This window comes from Nematostella vectensis, chromosome 15 (genome assembly GCF_932526225.1).
Source record: "Nematostella vectensis chromosome 15, jaNemVect1.1, whole genome shotgun sequence".
In the NCBI taxonomy this organism is placed as follows: domain Eukaryota; kingdom Metazoa; phylum Cnidaria; class Anthozoa; order Actiniaria; family Edwardsiidae; genus Nematostella; species Nematostella vectensis.
Window position 1 is genome coordinate 1467163 of NC_064048.1, and position 15796 is coordinate 1482958.

The 15796-nt window shown below is 44.6% G+C and overlaps 3 protein-coding genes across 3 annotated transcripts in view; all 3 read right to left on the bottom strand.

The window, feature by feature from the left end:
* Positions 1-2025: 2025 nt before the first annotated feature.
* Positions 2026-2661, bottom strand: LOC125560727 (antho-RFamide neuropeptides type 1-like). Its single transcript, XM_048723052.1, has one exon. The coding sequence runs from the start codon at positions 2659-2661 to the stop codon at positions 2026-2028; it is 636 nt and encodes a 211-aa protein (XP_048579009.1).
* A 2-nt stretch (positions 2662-2663) lies between these two features.
* Positions 2664-3524, bottom strand: LOC125560729 (harpin HrpN-like). Its single transcript, XM_048723053.1, has one exon. The coding sequence runs from the start codon at positions 3522-3524 to the stop codon at positions 2664-2666; it is 861 nt and encodes a 286-aa protein (XP_048579010.1).
* Positions 3525-4219: 695 nt separating this feature from the next.
* LOC5508257 (sodium- and chloride-dependent GABA transporter 1) overlaps positions 4220-15796 on the bottom strand; it is a 35291-nt gene continuing 23714 nt past the window's right edge. The window contains exons 10-14 of the mRNA XM_048722932.1: positions 8184-8315; positions 7698-7797; positions 7266-7366; positions 5088-5258; positions 4220-4583 (exon numbers count right to left, since the gene is read on the bottom strand). Of these exons, the coding sequence (XP_048578889.1) occupies positions 4491-4583; positions 5088-5258; positions 7266-7366; positions 7698-7797; positions 8184-8315 (597 nt within the window). The 3' untranslated portion in view covers positions 4220-4490. The remainder of the gene's footprint in view (positions 4584-5087; positions 5259-7265; positions 7367-7697; positions 7798-8183; positions 8316-15796) is intronic.

Below are 15796 nucleotides of genomic sequence, written 5' to 3' on the forward strand. Positions count from 1 at the left end.
GTTGGCTTATGTTCGCACTCGATCGCACACAATAGCACATGAAAACTTACACTGCGATCGTGCATGTGCGATCGAGTGCGGTCGTGTGCGGTCGTGTGCCATTTTGCGATTGGAATTCGATCAAAAGAGAGATATAGCTATTGAAAAAAAAGGTATTCTAAGATACGAAAGAAAAATGAGCCCCCGATATAATTACTGAGATCCCTTAAATGCAAAAGAAGAAAGCTCGAAAGAAAGTGGACAAGGAAAACTATCGTATGATACTCATTTTAGGAACTCGATTATGAGATCGTCTATAATATGAGAATGCTTATGACATCCACGAAGTACTAGCCTTGTTGGATGACTGTCGAATGAAAGAACATTTTAAATCCGGGATTCCGCATTCATTTGAAAACAGGTGTTACGATCACAATTCAGGAAAACTGAAAATGTGTTTTTCAAAGTGCTTAGAGTGCTAAAGAGAAATTGTTTCGACCACACTACAGGTTCGAAAGTTAGGTTGCTAGGGCCAAGACTATTTTAAGGCGCGGCTCTTAGCCACAAATCTAGTGCACGGCGCTTTCCACGCTGCCATGTTTTGTTTTGGGACTCGCAATTAGACGGAAAATGATGTTTTACCGCGCTAACAATGTTGGATGATATACTGGAGAAAGGTTTACAGGCGCTGGTTGTATTGATTGTTTGAGTGGAAGTTTTGATTTGAGCGAAAATCTTGTTGCAAAAAGGTGAAAAATGAAAAATCTTTGACCGGCGGCGAAAAGTTTGTAAACAAACGCGCGCGCGCGCCTTGAAAAGCCCGCCATTTTCAAACCGGAAGCGATTTTTCCCGCCTAAATTGCGAGACCGCGCGTGAGCGTTGCAAACCAAGGTCGCATAACAACCTAAATTCCAAACATCCTTAACTGTTAGGGGTAATAATTTCTGTTGAGCAATTGGAGACCAATGAGCGCAATGAGCCATGGGAAGGCTTAGCGATGGCGCAAAGGACCAAGGGAAGGGTCAACGGGAGAGTAAGCGCCTGGGTACGAGGCAGATTAAAATCTATTTTGCCGACGAACAGCGCCATCTGTTTTCTTTTGTTTTTGGATTCCTCACGGGCTTTTTTAGATATATAAGCTGAAATATTAATGGCAGCGTAAAGCTTTACGACTAGGTTTGGGATTACGGCCACAACACCGCTATCTAGCAAACTGTGCAACGCAAATGTACCGGCGCATTGAGGAGGCAATAACCAGGATCCTAGCCCTTCCTCCTTTTATAAACCCTATTCTTCCTCCTATAATATACCCCATTTTTTCTCCTATGATAGACCCCATTTTATCTCCTATCACAGACCCCATTTTTCCTCCTATCATAGACCCCATTTTTCCTTCTATCACAGACCCCATTTTTTCTTCTATGATAGACCCCATTTTTTCTCCTATGATAGACCCCATTTTTCCTCCGATCATAGACCCCATTTTTCCTTCTATCACAGGCCCATTTTTCCTCTTATCACAGACCACATTTTTCCTCCTATCACAGACCCCATTTTTCCTCCTATCACAGACCCCATTTTTCCTTCTATCACAGACCCCATTTTTCCTTCTATCACAGACCCCATTTTTCCTTCTATCATAGAACCCATTTTTCCTTCTATCACAGACCCCATTTTTCCTTCTATCACAGACCCCATTTTTCCTCCTATCACAGACCCCATTTTTTCTTCTATCACAGACCCCATTTTTCCTCCTATCACAGACGCCATTTTTCCTCCTATCACAGACCCCATTTTTCCTCCTATCACAGACCCCATTTTTCCTCCTATCACAAACTCCATTTTTCCTTCTATCACAGACCCTATTTTTCCTCCTATCACAGACCCCATTTTTCCTACTATCACAGACCCCATTTTTCCTTCTATCACAGACCCCATTTTTCCTTCTATCACAGACCCCATTTTTCCTTCTATGACAGACCCCATTTTTCCTCCTATCACAGAACCCATTTTTCCTTCTATCATAGACCCCATTTTTCCTTCTATCACAGACCCCATTTTCCTTCTATCACAGACCCCATTTTTCCTTCTATCACAGACCCCATTTTTCCTTCTATCATAGAACCCATTTTTCCTTCTATCACAGACCCCATTTTTCCTTCTATCACAGACCCCATTCTTCCTCCTATCACAGACCCCATTTTTCCTTCTATCACAGACCCCATTTTTCCTCCTATCACAGACCCCATTTTTCTTCCTATCACAGACGCCATTTTTCCTCCTATCACAGACCCCATTTTTCCTCCTATCACAGACCACATTTTTCCTCCTATCACAGACCCCTTTTTCCCTCCTATCACAGACCCCATTTTTCCTCCTATCACAGACTCCATTTTTCCTTCTATCACAGACCCCATTTTTCCTACTATCACAGACCCCATTTTTCCTCCTATCACAGACTCCATTTTTCCTTCTATCACAGACCCCATTTTTCCTACTATCACAGACCCCATTTTTCCTCCTATCACAGACCCCATTTTTCCTTCTATCACAGACTCCATTTTTCCTTCTATCACAGACCCCATTTTTCCTACTATCACAGACCCCATTTTTCCTCCTATCACAGACCCCATTTTTCCTTCTATCATAGACCCCATTTTTCCTTCTATCACAGACCCCATTTTCATTCTATCACAGACCCCATTTTTCCTTCTATCACAGACCCCATTTTTCCTTCTATCACAGACCCCATTTTTCCTTCTATCATAGAACCCATTTTTCCTTCTATCACAGACCCCATTTTTCCTTCTATCACAGACCCCATTTTTCCTCCTATCACAGACCCCATTTTTCCTTCTATCATAGAACCCATTTTTCCTTCTATCACAGAGCCCGTTTTTCCTTCTATCACAGACCCCATTTTTCCTCCTATCACAGACCCCATTTTTCCTTCTATCACAGACCCCATTTTTCCTCCTATCACAGACCCCATTTTTCCTCCTATCACAGACCCCATTTTTCCTTCTATCACAGACCCCATTTTTCCTCCTATCACAGACGCCATTTTTCCTCCTATCACAGACCCCATTTTTCCTTCTATCACAGACCACATTTTTCCTCCTATCACAGACCACATTTTTCCTCCTATCACAGACCCCATTTTTCCTCCTATTACAGACTCCATTTTTCCTTCTATCACAGACCCCATTTTTCCTCCTATCACAGACCCCATTTTTCCTCCTATCACAGACCCCATTTTTCCTTCTATCACAGACTCCATTTTTCCTTCTATCACAGACCCCATTTTTCCTCCTATCACAGACTCCATTTTTCCTTCTATCACAGACCCCATTTTTCCTACTATCACAGACCCCATTTTTCCTCCTATCACAGACCCCATTTTTCCTTCTATCACAGACTCCATTTTTCCTTCTATCACAGACCCCATTTTTCCTACTATCAAAGACCCCATTTTTCCTCCTATCACAGACCCCATTTTTCCTTCTATCACAGACCCCATTTTTCCTCCTATCATAGACCCCATTTTTCCTTCTATCACAGACCCCATTTTCCTTCTATCATAGACCCCATTTTTCCTTCTATCATAGACCCCATTTTTCCTTCTATCGCAGACCCCATTTTTTCCTTCTATCACAGACCCCCTTTTTTCCTTCTATCACAGACCCCATTTTTCCTCTTATCACAGACCCCATTTTTCCTCTTATCACAGACCCCATTTTTCCTTTTATCACAGACCCCATTTTTCCTCCTATCACAAACCCAATTTTTCATCTGTGTAGCTATATTTAAAAGAAGGGTTCACTCGGAGAATCCATTTGTCGTAATCCTGCTTCATGGGTATCAAATAAATGAAAATCCCAGGCAGCATTATTGTTTATGTGTCAGCCGACATATTCAAATGGTTTAAAAAGACCAGGATTCGGCCTTTGTATGTCACCCATGAGCCACTGCGGGCTACGACACATGGATTCTCGAGGGCAGCTGCCAGCTTGGATCGTTCGTTTCTCCAGCGATTCGTCAGATACTTGTACTCAGAATACGTACACAGTTGGCGGACAGGGGAAGAGGGATTATACATTTGGGAACGTGAAATTGTAGCTGTGGTAGCGGGACATGGGAAAGTTGTAGCTTGACAGAGGGTGGTTTATTAATAGAAGAACGACTACATTTGAAACGCAGCTTTGCGTCCACTGCACACAATTGACCAACAAAAAGATATATCGAGCAAACTTTATTTATTTAAACGGTAAAAGTATTTACATTTTAAACGTTCAACGTTGTTTCTATAAGACCGTTTGCGTATTTTTTTTTAATACGGCAAATAAAATAACTTTAAAAAGCTATAAAATGAACAAATTCTTTTGCATCAATTTTCCATTCAGGTAAAACATGAGAAATACATATGTACAAAAAGTTTATGTACATAAAATTCATGAAATCGAGTTTCACTAGCACATGCTTCAGTCTGTGGTTCACTCTTCAGGGTACTTTAGACTATGGGTTTGCTGAGTTTTGTCACTTTCTCTCTGGCTTCTACTTCTCGGAATACTTCAATGTCGGGGCTGAGGGCGCTACGGATTTTCTACAATAAGTGATATTGTACGTTTAAGGTGACACATAGACATAGAAGCCTTGAACAACATCATCAACAACATAAACAGAAACACCCTGATAGACAGAGACAATAAGATACTTCCCAATGATCTAAGTCAGTCGTTTCGTGTTTATTTATTTGCATTTGGGATATGACATTTAATAAAGAACGGCCTTCAAGGATGTGAGGGAGTGATCAAGAAAGAATATGCTAAAGGCAGCGAAGGGGAAGGGGCAAATGGTGCTTGCCTCTTCCACTTTTGTGAGCGGATATTTTATTTTAACATTTAACAACTTAACCAGGCATTAGATGTCTGATTGTTTAAACTGTATTTATTCTTAGCGGTATAGCAAACCCAGGTACCCCTCTCCCCTCTAGTAACCAACCCCCAACCGGTCCCCCCAGATAAGTATTCCACCTCTTTTTGGACCACCCCCCCTTGAATCCCTCGGCCTTACAAGTCTCGATGATGGCAAATACAGGAATACTTACATCACGCCAGGTGTATCCTTTGGCTTTACAAGTCTCGATGATGGCGAATAGAGGAATTAAAAGCATGGACGAAAGCGCCATTAGCCAGCCAATTGCCTCGGCCCAGTCAGGGTAAGGTTTCTTGTTATAACTGATACCACTCCATAGAGCAAGCTGAGCGACAATGATAGCCTGTAACAAGTAGGTAAGTATTGCATGAGGTTTGTGTGACAATGATACCGTGTGATAATAAGAATTATTGCATGAGGTTTGTGTGACAATGATACCGTGTGATAATAAGAATTATTGCATGAGGTTTGTGTGACAATGATACCGTGTGATAATAAGAATTATTGCATGAGGTTTGTGTGACAATGATACCGTGTGATAATAAGAATTATTGCATGAGGTTTGTGTGACAATGATACCGTGTGATAATAAGAATTCTGAGGTTTGTGAATTTATGAGGTTTGTGTAACATCCACAATAATCAATGTCGAGACAAGTTAAAGTTAGGGGGGATCGAAGGACGAGAATACATGATGCACTTGCTCGTAGCATTAATATTCATCTGACTATCAGCTGAAAATTACCCTCAGATTGCTTGGTTCTTAAAATTAAGCCAGCGCTCTTAGCTGATCAGAGTTGAGTGTATAAAATGTTCAATAGTAACAAAGATGTTGGTGATAACAGAAATAATTAAAGTAATAGTATTTTTCGTAAGTAATAGCAATAATAATAACAATAATAATGATGATGGTGATGATTTCTTTTTATTTTATTCAAAATGCTAAAGAAGGGTACTAATATTTCATGTATCATGGCACTAATACTTCATTCACCATGGTGAAGGTAGTTACTAATACCAGGAGTACCATGGTGAAGATGGTTACTAGTACCAGGACTACCATGGTGAAGGTAGTTACTAATACCAGGAGTACCATGGTGAAGGTGGTTACTAATACCAGGAGTACCATGGTGAAGATGGTTACTAATACCAGGAGTACCATGGAGAAGGTAGTTACTAATACCAGGAGTACCATGGTGAAGGTAGTTACTAATACCAGGAGTACCATGGAGAAGACGGTTACTAATACCAGGAGTACCATGGTGAAGATGGTAACTAATACCAGGAGTACCATGGTGAAGATGGTTACTAATATCAGGAGTACCATGGTGAAGATGGTTACTAATACCAGGAGTACCATGGTGAAGATGGTTACTAGTACCAGGAGTACCATGGTGAAGGTAGTTACTAATACCAGGAGTACCATGGTGAAGGTGGTTACTAATACCAGGAGTACCATGGTGAAGATGGTTACTAATACCAGGAGTACCATGGTGAAGGTAGTTACTAATACCAGGAGTACCATGGTGAAGGTAGTTACTAATACCAGGAGTACCATGGAGAAGACGGTTACTAATACCAGGAGTACCATGGTGAAGATGGTTACTAATACCAGGAGTACCATGGTAAAGATGGTTACTAATACCAGGAGTACCATCATGGTGAAGATGGTTACTAATACCAGGAGTACCATGGTGAAGATGATTACTAATACCAGGAGTACCATGGTGAAGATGGTTACTAATACCAGGAGTACCATGGTGAAGATGGTTACTAATACCAGGAGTACCATGGTGAAGGAAGTTACTAATACCAGGAGTACCATGGTGAAGATGGTTACTAATACTTCATTCACCATGGTGAAGATGGTTACTAATACTTCATTTACCATAGTGAAGATGGTTACTAATACTTTATTTACCATGGTGAAGATGGTTACTAATACCAGGATTTACCATGGTGAAGATGGTTACTAATACCAGGAGTACCATGGTGAAGGTAGTTACTAATACCAGCAGTACCATGGTGAAGATGGTTACTAATACCAGGAGTACCATGGTGAAGGTAGTTACTAATACCAGGAGTACCATGGTGAAGATGGTTACAAATACCAGGAGTACCATGGTGAAGGTAGCTACTAATACCAGGAGTACCATAGTGAAGGTAGTTACTAATACCAGGAGTACCATGGTGAAGGTAGTTACTAATACCAGGAGTACCATGGTGAAGGTAGTTACTAATACCAGGAGTACCATGGCGAAGGTAGTTACCAATACCAGGAGTACCATGGCGAAGGTAGTTACCAATACCAGGAGTACAATGGTGAAGGTGGTTACTAATACTTTATTTACCATGGTGAAAATAGGTGAGATGAATTTCCAGCAAAGAAGAAAAAAGAAACTGGGTCGCTTGCCCGTCATCGTTTCGATCATTCTACTTAGCCTCTCGGTGCCTATCGAGAACAGAATAAAACTCGTAAATACATGGGAATTGGGGCGCAAAATATAATTCAAGGTAAGAGACGATGGGTGCTCTGTCTATTGATGAAGTAATAAAAAAGTGGGAAGATGTACAACTTTGCCATTCAGATAGCTTGCCAGAAAACACAAGAAAAGAGAGACTTTAGGTGGGCCAAATGTGGGATAGCGGGCAAATGAGACAGTCTTTAGGTTGGCTAAATGTGGGATAGCGGGCAAAAGAGACAGTCATTAGATTGGCTAAGTGTGGGATAGCGGGCAAAAGAGACAGTCTTTAGATTGGCTAAATGTTGGATAGAAACTCACCTACTCCCCAACCTATTACCAGGGCTTCACAGAATCCCACGAAGAGTAGGGAAATTCCTCCAGCTTGGTAGTCAAATAAGTTAAACACATACATACCGCCCTAAAACAAGTCAAACAAGTTAGACACGTACATTCCGCCCTAAAACAAGTCAAACAAGTCAGATGCGTACATACCGCCGTAAAACAAGTCAGACACGTACATACCGCCGTAAAACAAGTCAAACAAGTCAGACACGTACATACCGCCGTAAAACAAGTCAAACAAGTTAGACGCACGCATGCCGTTCCGAAACAAGTCAAACAAGTTAGACACGTACAAGCCATACCAAAACAAGTAAAACAAGCTAGACACGTACATGCCGCCCCAAAACAAGTTAAACAAGTTCGATGCTCAGGTGATGGAGGCGGCGTCAGCCACCCAACCAACCACTCAACGTAACCACCCAACCCGACGTAACCAGCCAACGTAATAACCTGAGATCTTACCTCGGCACACATGGGTATCGCCAGTAGCAACTCAAAGACGCAGAGCAGGATGAGAAAGACCAATTTGTACTTGCGAAGATACTTGGGGTACTCATCCGACAGTCCTGTTACCACACACTCCACCATGGCGAACTGAGGAGAAGAATTACAGCTACGTTAGACTGTCACCACACACTCCACCATGGCGAACTGAGGGGAAGAATTACAGCAACGTTAGACTGTTAACACACACTCCACCATGGCGAACTGAGGGGGAGAATTACAGCTACATTAGACTCTCAACACACACTCCACCATGGCGAACTGAGGAGAAGAATTACAGCTACGTTAGACTGTTAACACACACTCCACCATGGCGAACTGAGGGGGAGAATTACAGCTACATTAGACTCTCAACACACACTCCACCATGGCGAACTGAGGGGAAGAATTACAGCTACGTTAGACTGTCACCACACACTCCACCATGGCGAACTGAGGGGGAGAATTACAGCTACGTTAGACTCTCAACACACACTCCACCATGGCGAACTGAGGGGAAGAATTACAGCTACGTTAGACTCTCAACACACACACCACCATGGCGAACTGAAGGGAGAATTACAGCTACGTTAGACTGTTAACACACACTCCACCATGGCGAACTGAGGGGGAGAATTACAGCTACGTTAGACTCTCAACACACACTCCACCATGGCGAACTGAAGGGAGAATTACAGCTACGTTAGACTGTCAACACACACTCCACCATGGCGAACTGAGAGGAAGAATTACAGCTACGTTAGACTGTCAACACACACTCCACCATGGCGAACTGAAGGGAGAATTACAGCTACGTTAGACTGTCAATACACACTCCACCATGGCGAACTGAGGGGGAGAATTACAGCTACGTTAGACTGTCACCACACATTCCACCATGGCGAACTGAGGGGAAGAATTACAGCTACGTTAGACTGTCAATACACACTCCACCATGGCGAACTGAAGGGAGAATTACAGCTACGTTAGACTGTCAATACACACTCCACCATGGCGAACTGAGGAGAAGAATTACAGCTACGTTATACTGTCAACACACACTTCACCATGGCGAACTGAGGGGGAGAATTACAGCTACGTTAGACTGTCAACACACACTCCACCATGGCGAACTGAGGGGAGAATTACAGCTACGTTAGACTGTCAATACACACTCCACCATGGCGAACTGAGGGGAAGAATTACAGCTACGTTAGACTTTCAACACACACTGCACCATGGCGAACTGAAGGGAGAATTACAGCTACGTTAGACTGTCAATACACACTCCACCATGGCGAACTGAGGAGAAGAATTACAGCTACGTTATACTGTCAACACACACTTCACCATGGCGAACTGAGGAGAAGAATTACAGCTACGTTATACTGTCAATACACACTCCACCATGGCGAAGTGAGGGGAGAATTACAGCTACGTTAGACTGTCAACACACACTCCACCATGGCGAACTGAAGGGAGAATTACAGCTACGTTAGACTGTCAATACACACTCCACCATGGCGAACTGAGGAGAAGAATTACAGCTACGTTAGACTGTCAATACACACTCCACCATGGCGAACTGAAGGGAGAATTACAGCTACGTTAGACTGTCAATACACACTCCACCATGGCGAACTGAGGAGAAGAATTACAGCTACGTTATACTGTCAATACACACTCCACCATGGCGAACTGAGTGGAGAATTACAGCTACGTTAGACTGTCAATACACACTCCACCATGGCGAACTGAAGGGAGAATTACAGCTACGTTAGACTGTCAATACACACTCCACCATGGCGAACTGAGGAGAAGAATTACAGCTACGTTAGACTGTCAACACACACTCCACCATGGCGAACTGAGGGGAAGAATTACAGCTACGTTAGACTGTCAATACACACTCCACCATGGCGAACTGAGGGGAGAATTACAGCTACGTTAGACTGTCAACACACACTCCACCATGGCGAACTGAGGGGAGAATTACAGCTACGTTATACTGTCAATACACACTCCACCATGGCGAACTGAAGGGAGAATTACAGCTACGTTATACTGTCAACACACACTTCACCATGGCGAACTGAGGAGAAGAATTACAGCTACGTTATACTGTCAATACACACTCCACCATGGCGAACTGAGGGGAGAATTACAGCTACGTTATACTGTCAACACACACTTCACCATGGCGAACTGAGGAGAAGAATTACAGCTACGTTAGACTGTCAATACACACTCCACCATGGCGAACTGAAGGGAGAATTACAGCTACGTTAGACTGTCAATACACACTCCACCATGGCGAACTGAGGAGAAGAATTACAGCTACGTTATACTGTCAATACACACTCCACCATGGCGAACTGAGGGGAGAATTACAGCTACGTTAGACTGTCAATACACACTCCACCATGGCGAACTGAAGGGAGAATTACAGCTACGTTAGACTGTCAATACACACTCCACCATGGCGAACTGAGGGGAAGAATTACAGCTACGTTAGACTGTCAATACACACTCCACCATGGCGAACTGAGGGGAGAATTACAGCTACGTTAGACTGTCAACACACACTCCACCATGGCGAACTGAGGGGAGAATTATAGCTACGTTATACTGTCAATACACACTCCACCATGGCGAACTGAAGGGAGAATTACAGCTACGTTAGACTGTCAATACACACTCCACCATGGCGAACTGAGGAGAAGAATTACAGCTACGTTATACTGTCAATACACACTCCACCATGGCGAACTGAGGGGAGAATTACAGCTACGTTAGACTGTCAATACACACTCCACCATGGCGAACTGAAGGGAGAATTACAGCTACGTTATACTGTTAACACACACTCCACCATGGCGAACTGAGGGGAAGAATTACAGCTACGTTAGACTGTCAACACACACTCCACTATGGCGAACTGAGGGGAGAATTACAGCTACGTTAGACTGTCACCACACACTCCACCATGGCGAACTGAGGGGAGAATTACAGCTACGTTAGACTGTCAATACACACTCCACCATGGCGAACTGAGGGGAGAATTACAGCTACGTTAGACTGTCAACACACACTCCACCATGGCGAACTGAGGGGAAGAATTACAGCTACGTTAGACTGTCAACACACACTCCACCATGGCGAACTGAGGGGGAGAATTACAGCTACGTTAGACTGTGAACACACACCACACCATGGCGAACTGAGGGGAAGAATTACAGCTACGTTAGACTATCAACACACACTCCACCATGGCGAACTGAGGGGGCGAATTACAGCTACGTTAGACTGTGAACACACACTTCACCATGGCGAACTGAGGGGGAGAATTACAGCTACGTTAGACTGTCAACACACACTCCACCATGGCGAACTGAGGGGAAGAATTACAGCTACGTTAGACTGTCAACACACACTCCACCATGGCGAACTGAGGGGAGAATTACAGTTACGTTAGACTGTCAACACACACTCCACCATGGCGAACTGAGGGGAGAATTACAGTTACGTTAGACTATCAACACACACTCCACCATGGCGAACTGAGGGGGAGAATTACAGCTACGTTAGACTGTGAACACACACTCCACCATGGCGAACTGAGGGGGAGAATTACAGCTACGTTAGACTATCAACACACACTCCACCATGGCGAACTGAGGAGAAGAACTACAGCTACGTTAGACTGTCAACACACACTCCACCATGGCGAACTGAAGGGAGAATTACAGCTACGTTAGACTGTCAATACACACTCCACCATGGCGAACTGAGGGGAGAATTACAGCTACGTTAGACTGTCAACACACACTCCACCATGGCGAACTGAGGGGGAGGATTACAGCTACGTTAGACTGTCAACACACACTCCACCATGGCGAACTGAAGGGAGAATTACAGCTACGTTAGACTGTCACCACACACTCCACCATGGCGAACTGAAGGGAGAATTACAGTTACGTTAGACTGTCAACACACACTCCACCATGGCGAACTGAGGGGAGAATTACAGCTACGTTAGACTGTGAACACACACTCCACCATGGCGAACTGAGGGGAGAATTACAGCTACGTTAGACTGTGAACACACACTCCACCATGGCGAACTGAAGGGAGAATTACAGCTACGTTAGACTGTGAACACACACTACACTATGGCGAACTGAGGGGAGAATTACAGCTACGTTAGACTGTGAACACACACTCCACCATGGCGAACTGAGGGGAGAATTACAGCTACGTTAGACTGTCAACACACACTCCACCATGGCGAACTGAGGGGAGAATTACAGCTACGTTAGACTGTCAACACACACTCCACCATGGCGAACTGAAGGGAGAATTACAGCTACGTTAGACTGTGAACACACACTACACTATGGCGAACTGAGGGGAGAATTACAGCTACGTTAGACTGTGAACACACACTCCACCATGGCGAACTGAGGGAAAGAATTACAGCTACGTTAGACTGTCAACACACACTCCACCATGGCGAACTGAGGGGAGAATTACAGCTACGTTAGACTGTCAATACACACTCCACCATGGCGAACTGAGGGGAGAATTACAGCTACGTTAGACTGTGAACACACACTCCACCATGGCGAACTGAGGAGAAGAATTACAGCTACGTTAGACTGTCAACACCCACTACACTATGGCGAACTGAGGGGGAGAATTACAGCTACGTTAGACTGTCAACACACACTCCACCATGGCGAACTGAGGGAAAGAATTACAGCTACGTTAGACTGTGAACACACACTCCACCATGGCGAACTGAGGCGAAGAATTACAGCTACGTTAGACTGTCAACACACACTACACCATGGCGAACTGAGGGAAAGAATTACAGCTACGTTAGACTGTGAACACACACTCCACCATGGCGAACTGAGGAGAAGAATTACAGCTACGTTAGACTGTCAACACACACTACACCATGGCGAACTGAGGGGAGAATTACAGCTACGTTAAACTGTCAACACACACTCCACCATGGCGAACTGAGGAGAGAATTACAGCTACGTTAGACTGTGAACACACACTCCACCATGGCGAACTGAGGAGAAGAATTACAGCTACGTTAGACTGTCAACACACACTCCACCATGGCGAACTGAGGGAAAGAATTACAGCTACGTTAGACTGTGAACACACACTCCACCATGGCGAACTGAGGAGAAGAATTACAGCTACGTTAGACTGTCAACACACACTCCACCATGGCGAACTGAGGGGAGAATTACAGCTACGTTAGACTGTCAACACACACTACACCATGGCGAACTGAGGGAAAGAATTACAGCTACGTTAGACTGTGAACACACACTCCACCATGGCGAACTGAGGAGAAGAATTACAGCTACGTTAGACTGTCAACACACACTACACCATGGCGAACTGAGGGAAAGAATTACAGCTACGTTAGACTGTGAACACACACTCCACCATGGCGAACTGAGGAGAAGAATTACAGCTACGTTAGACTGTCAACACACACTCCACCATGGCGAACTGAGGGGAGAATTACAGCTACGTTAGACTGTCAATACACACTCCACCATGGCGAACTGAGGGGAGAATTACAGCTACGTTAGACTGTCAACACACACTCCACCATGGCGAACTGAGGGAAAGAATTACAGCTACGTTAGACTGTGAACACACACTCCACCATGGCGAACTGAGGAGAAGAATTACAGCTACGTTAGACTGTGAACACACACTCCACCATGGCGAACTGAGGGGGAGAATTACAGCTACGTTAGACTGTCAACACACACTCCACCATGGCGAACTGAGGGGAGAATTACAGCTACGTTAGACTGTGAACACACACTCCACCATGGCGAACTGAGGGGAGAATTACAGCTACGTTAGACTGTGAACACACACTCCACCATGGCGAACTGAGGGGGAGAATTACAGCTACGTTAGACTGTCAACACACACTCCACCATGGCGAACTGAGGGGGAGAATTACAGCTACGTTAGACTGTCAACACACACTACACCATGGCGAACTGAGGGAAAGAATTACAGCTACGTTAGACTGTGAACACACACTCCACCATGGCGAACTGAGGAGAAGAATTACAGCTACGTTAGACTGTCAACACACACTACACCATGGCGAACTGAGGGAAAGAATTACAGCTACGTTAGACTGTGAACACACACTCCACCATGGCGAACTGAGGAGAAGAATTACAGCTACGTTAGACTGTCAACACACACTCCACCATGGCGAACTGAGGGGAGAATTACAGCTACGTTAGACTGTCAATACACACTCCACCATGGCGAACTGAGGGGAGAATTACAGCTACGTTAGACTGTCAACACACACTCCACCATGGCGAACTGAGGGAAAGAATTACAGCTACGTTAGACTGTGAACACACACTCCACCATGGCGAACTGAGGAGAAGAATTACAGCTACGTTAGACTGTGAACACACACTCCACCATGGCGAACTGAGGGGGAGAATTACAGCTACGTTAGACTGTCAACACACACTCCACCATGGCGAACTGAGGGGAGAATTACAGCTACGTTAGACTGTGAACACACACTCCACCATGGCGAACTGAGGGGAGAATTACAGCTACGTTAGACTGTGAACACACACTCCACCATGGCGAACTGAGGGGGAGAATTACAGCTACGTTAGACTGTCAACACACACTCCACCATGGCGAACTGAGGGGGAGAATTACAGCTACGTTAGACTGTCAATACACACTCCACCATGGCGAACTGAGAGAAAGAATTACAGCTACGTTAGACTGTCAACACACACTCCACCATGGCGAACTGAGGGGGAGAATTACAGCTACGTTAGACTGTGAACACACACTCCACCATGGCGAACTGAGGGGGAGAATTACAGCTACGTTAGACTGTCAACACACACTCCACCATGGCGAACTGAGGGAAAGAATTACAGCTACGTTAGACTGTGAACACACACTCCATTATGGCGAACTGAGGAGAAGAATTACAGCTACGTTAGACTGTGAACACACACTCCACCATGGCGAACTGAGGGGAGAATTACAGCTACGTTAGACTGTCAACACACACTCCACCATGGCGAACTGAGGGGAGAATTACAGCTACGTTAGACTGTCAACACACACTACACCATGGCGAACTGAGGGGAGAATTACAGCTACGTTAAACTGTCAATACACACTACACCATGGCGAACTGAGGGGGAGAATTACAGCTACGTTAGACTGTCAACACACACTACACCATGGAGAACTGAGGGGAGAATTACAGCTACGTTAGACTGTCAACACACACTCCACCATGGCGAACTGAGGGGAGAATTGCAGCTACGTTAGACTGTGAACACACACTCCACCATGTCGAACTGAGGGGAGAATTGCAGCTACGTTAGACTGTCAACACACACTCCACCATGGCGAACTGAGGGGAGAATTACAGCTACGTTAGACTGTGAACACACACTCCACCATGGCGAACTGAAGGGAGAATTACAGCTACGTTAGACTGTCATCACACACTCCACTATGGCGAACTGAGAGGAAGAATTACA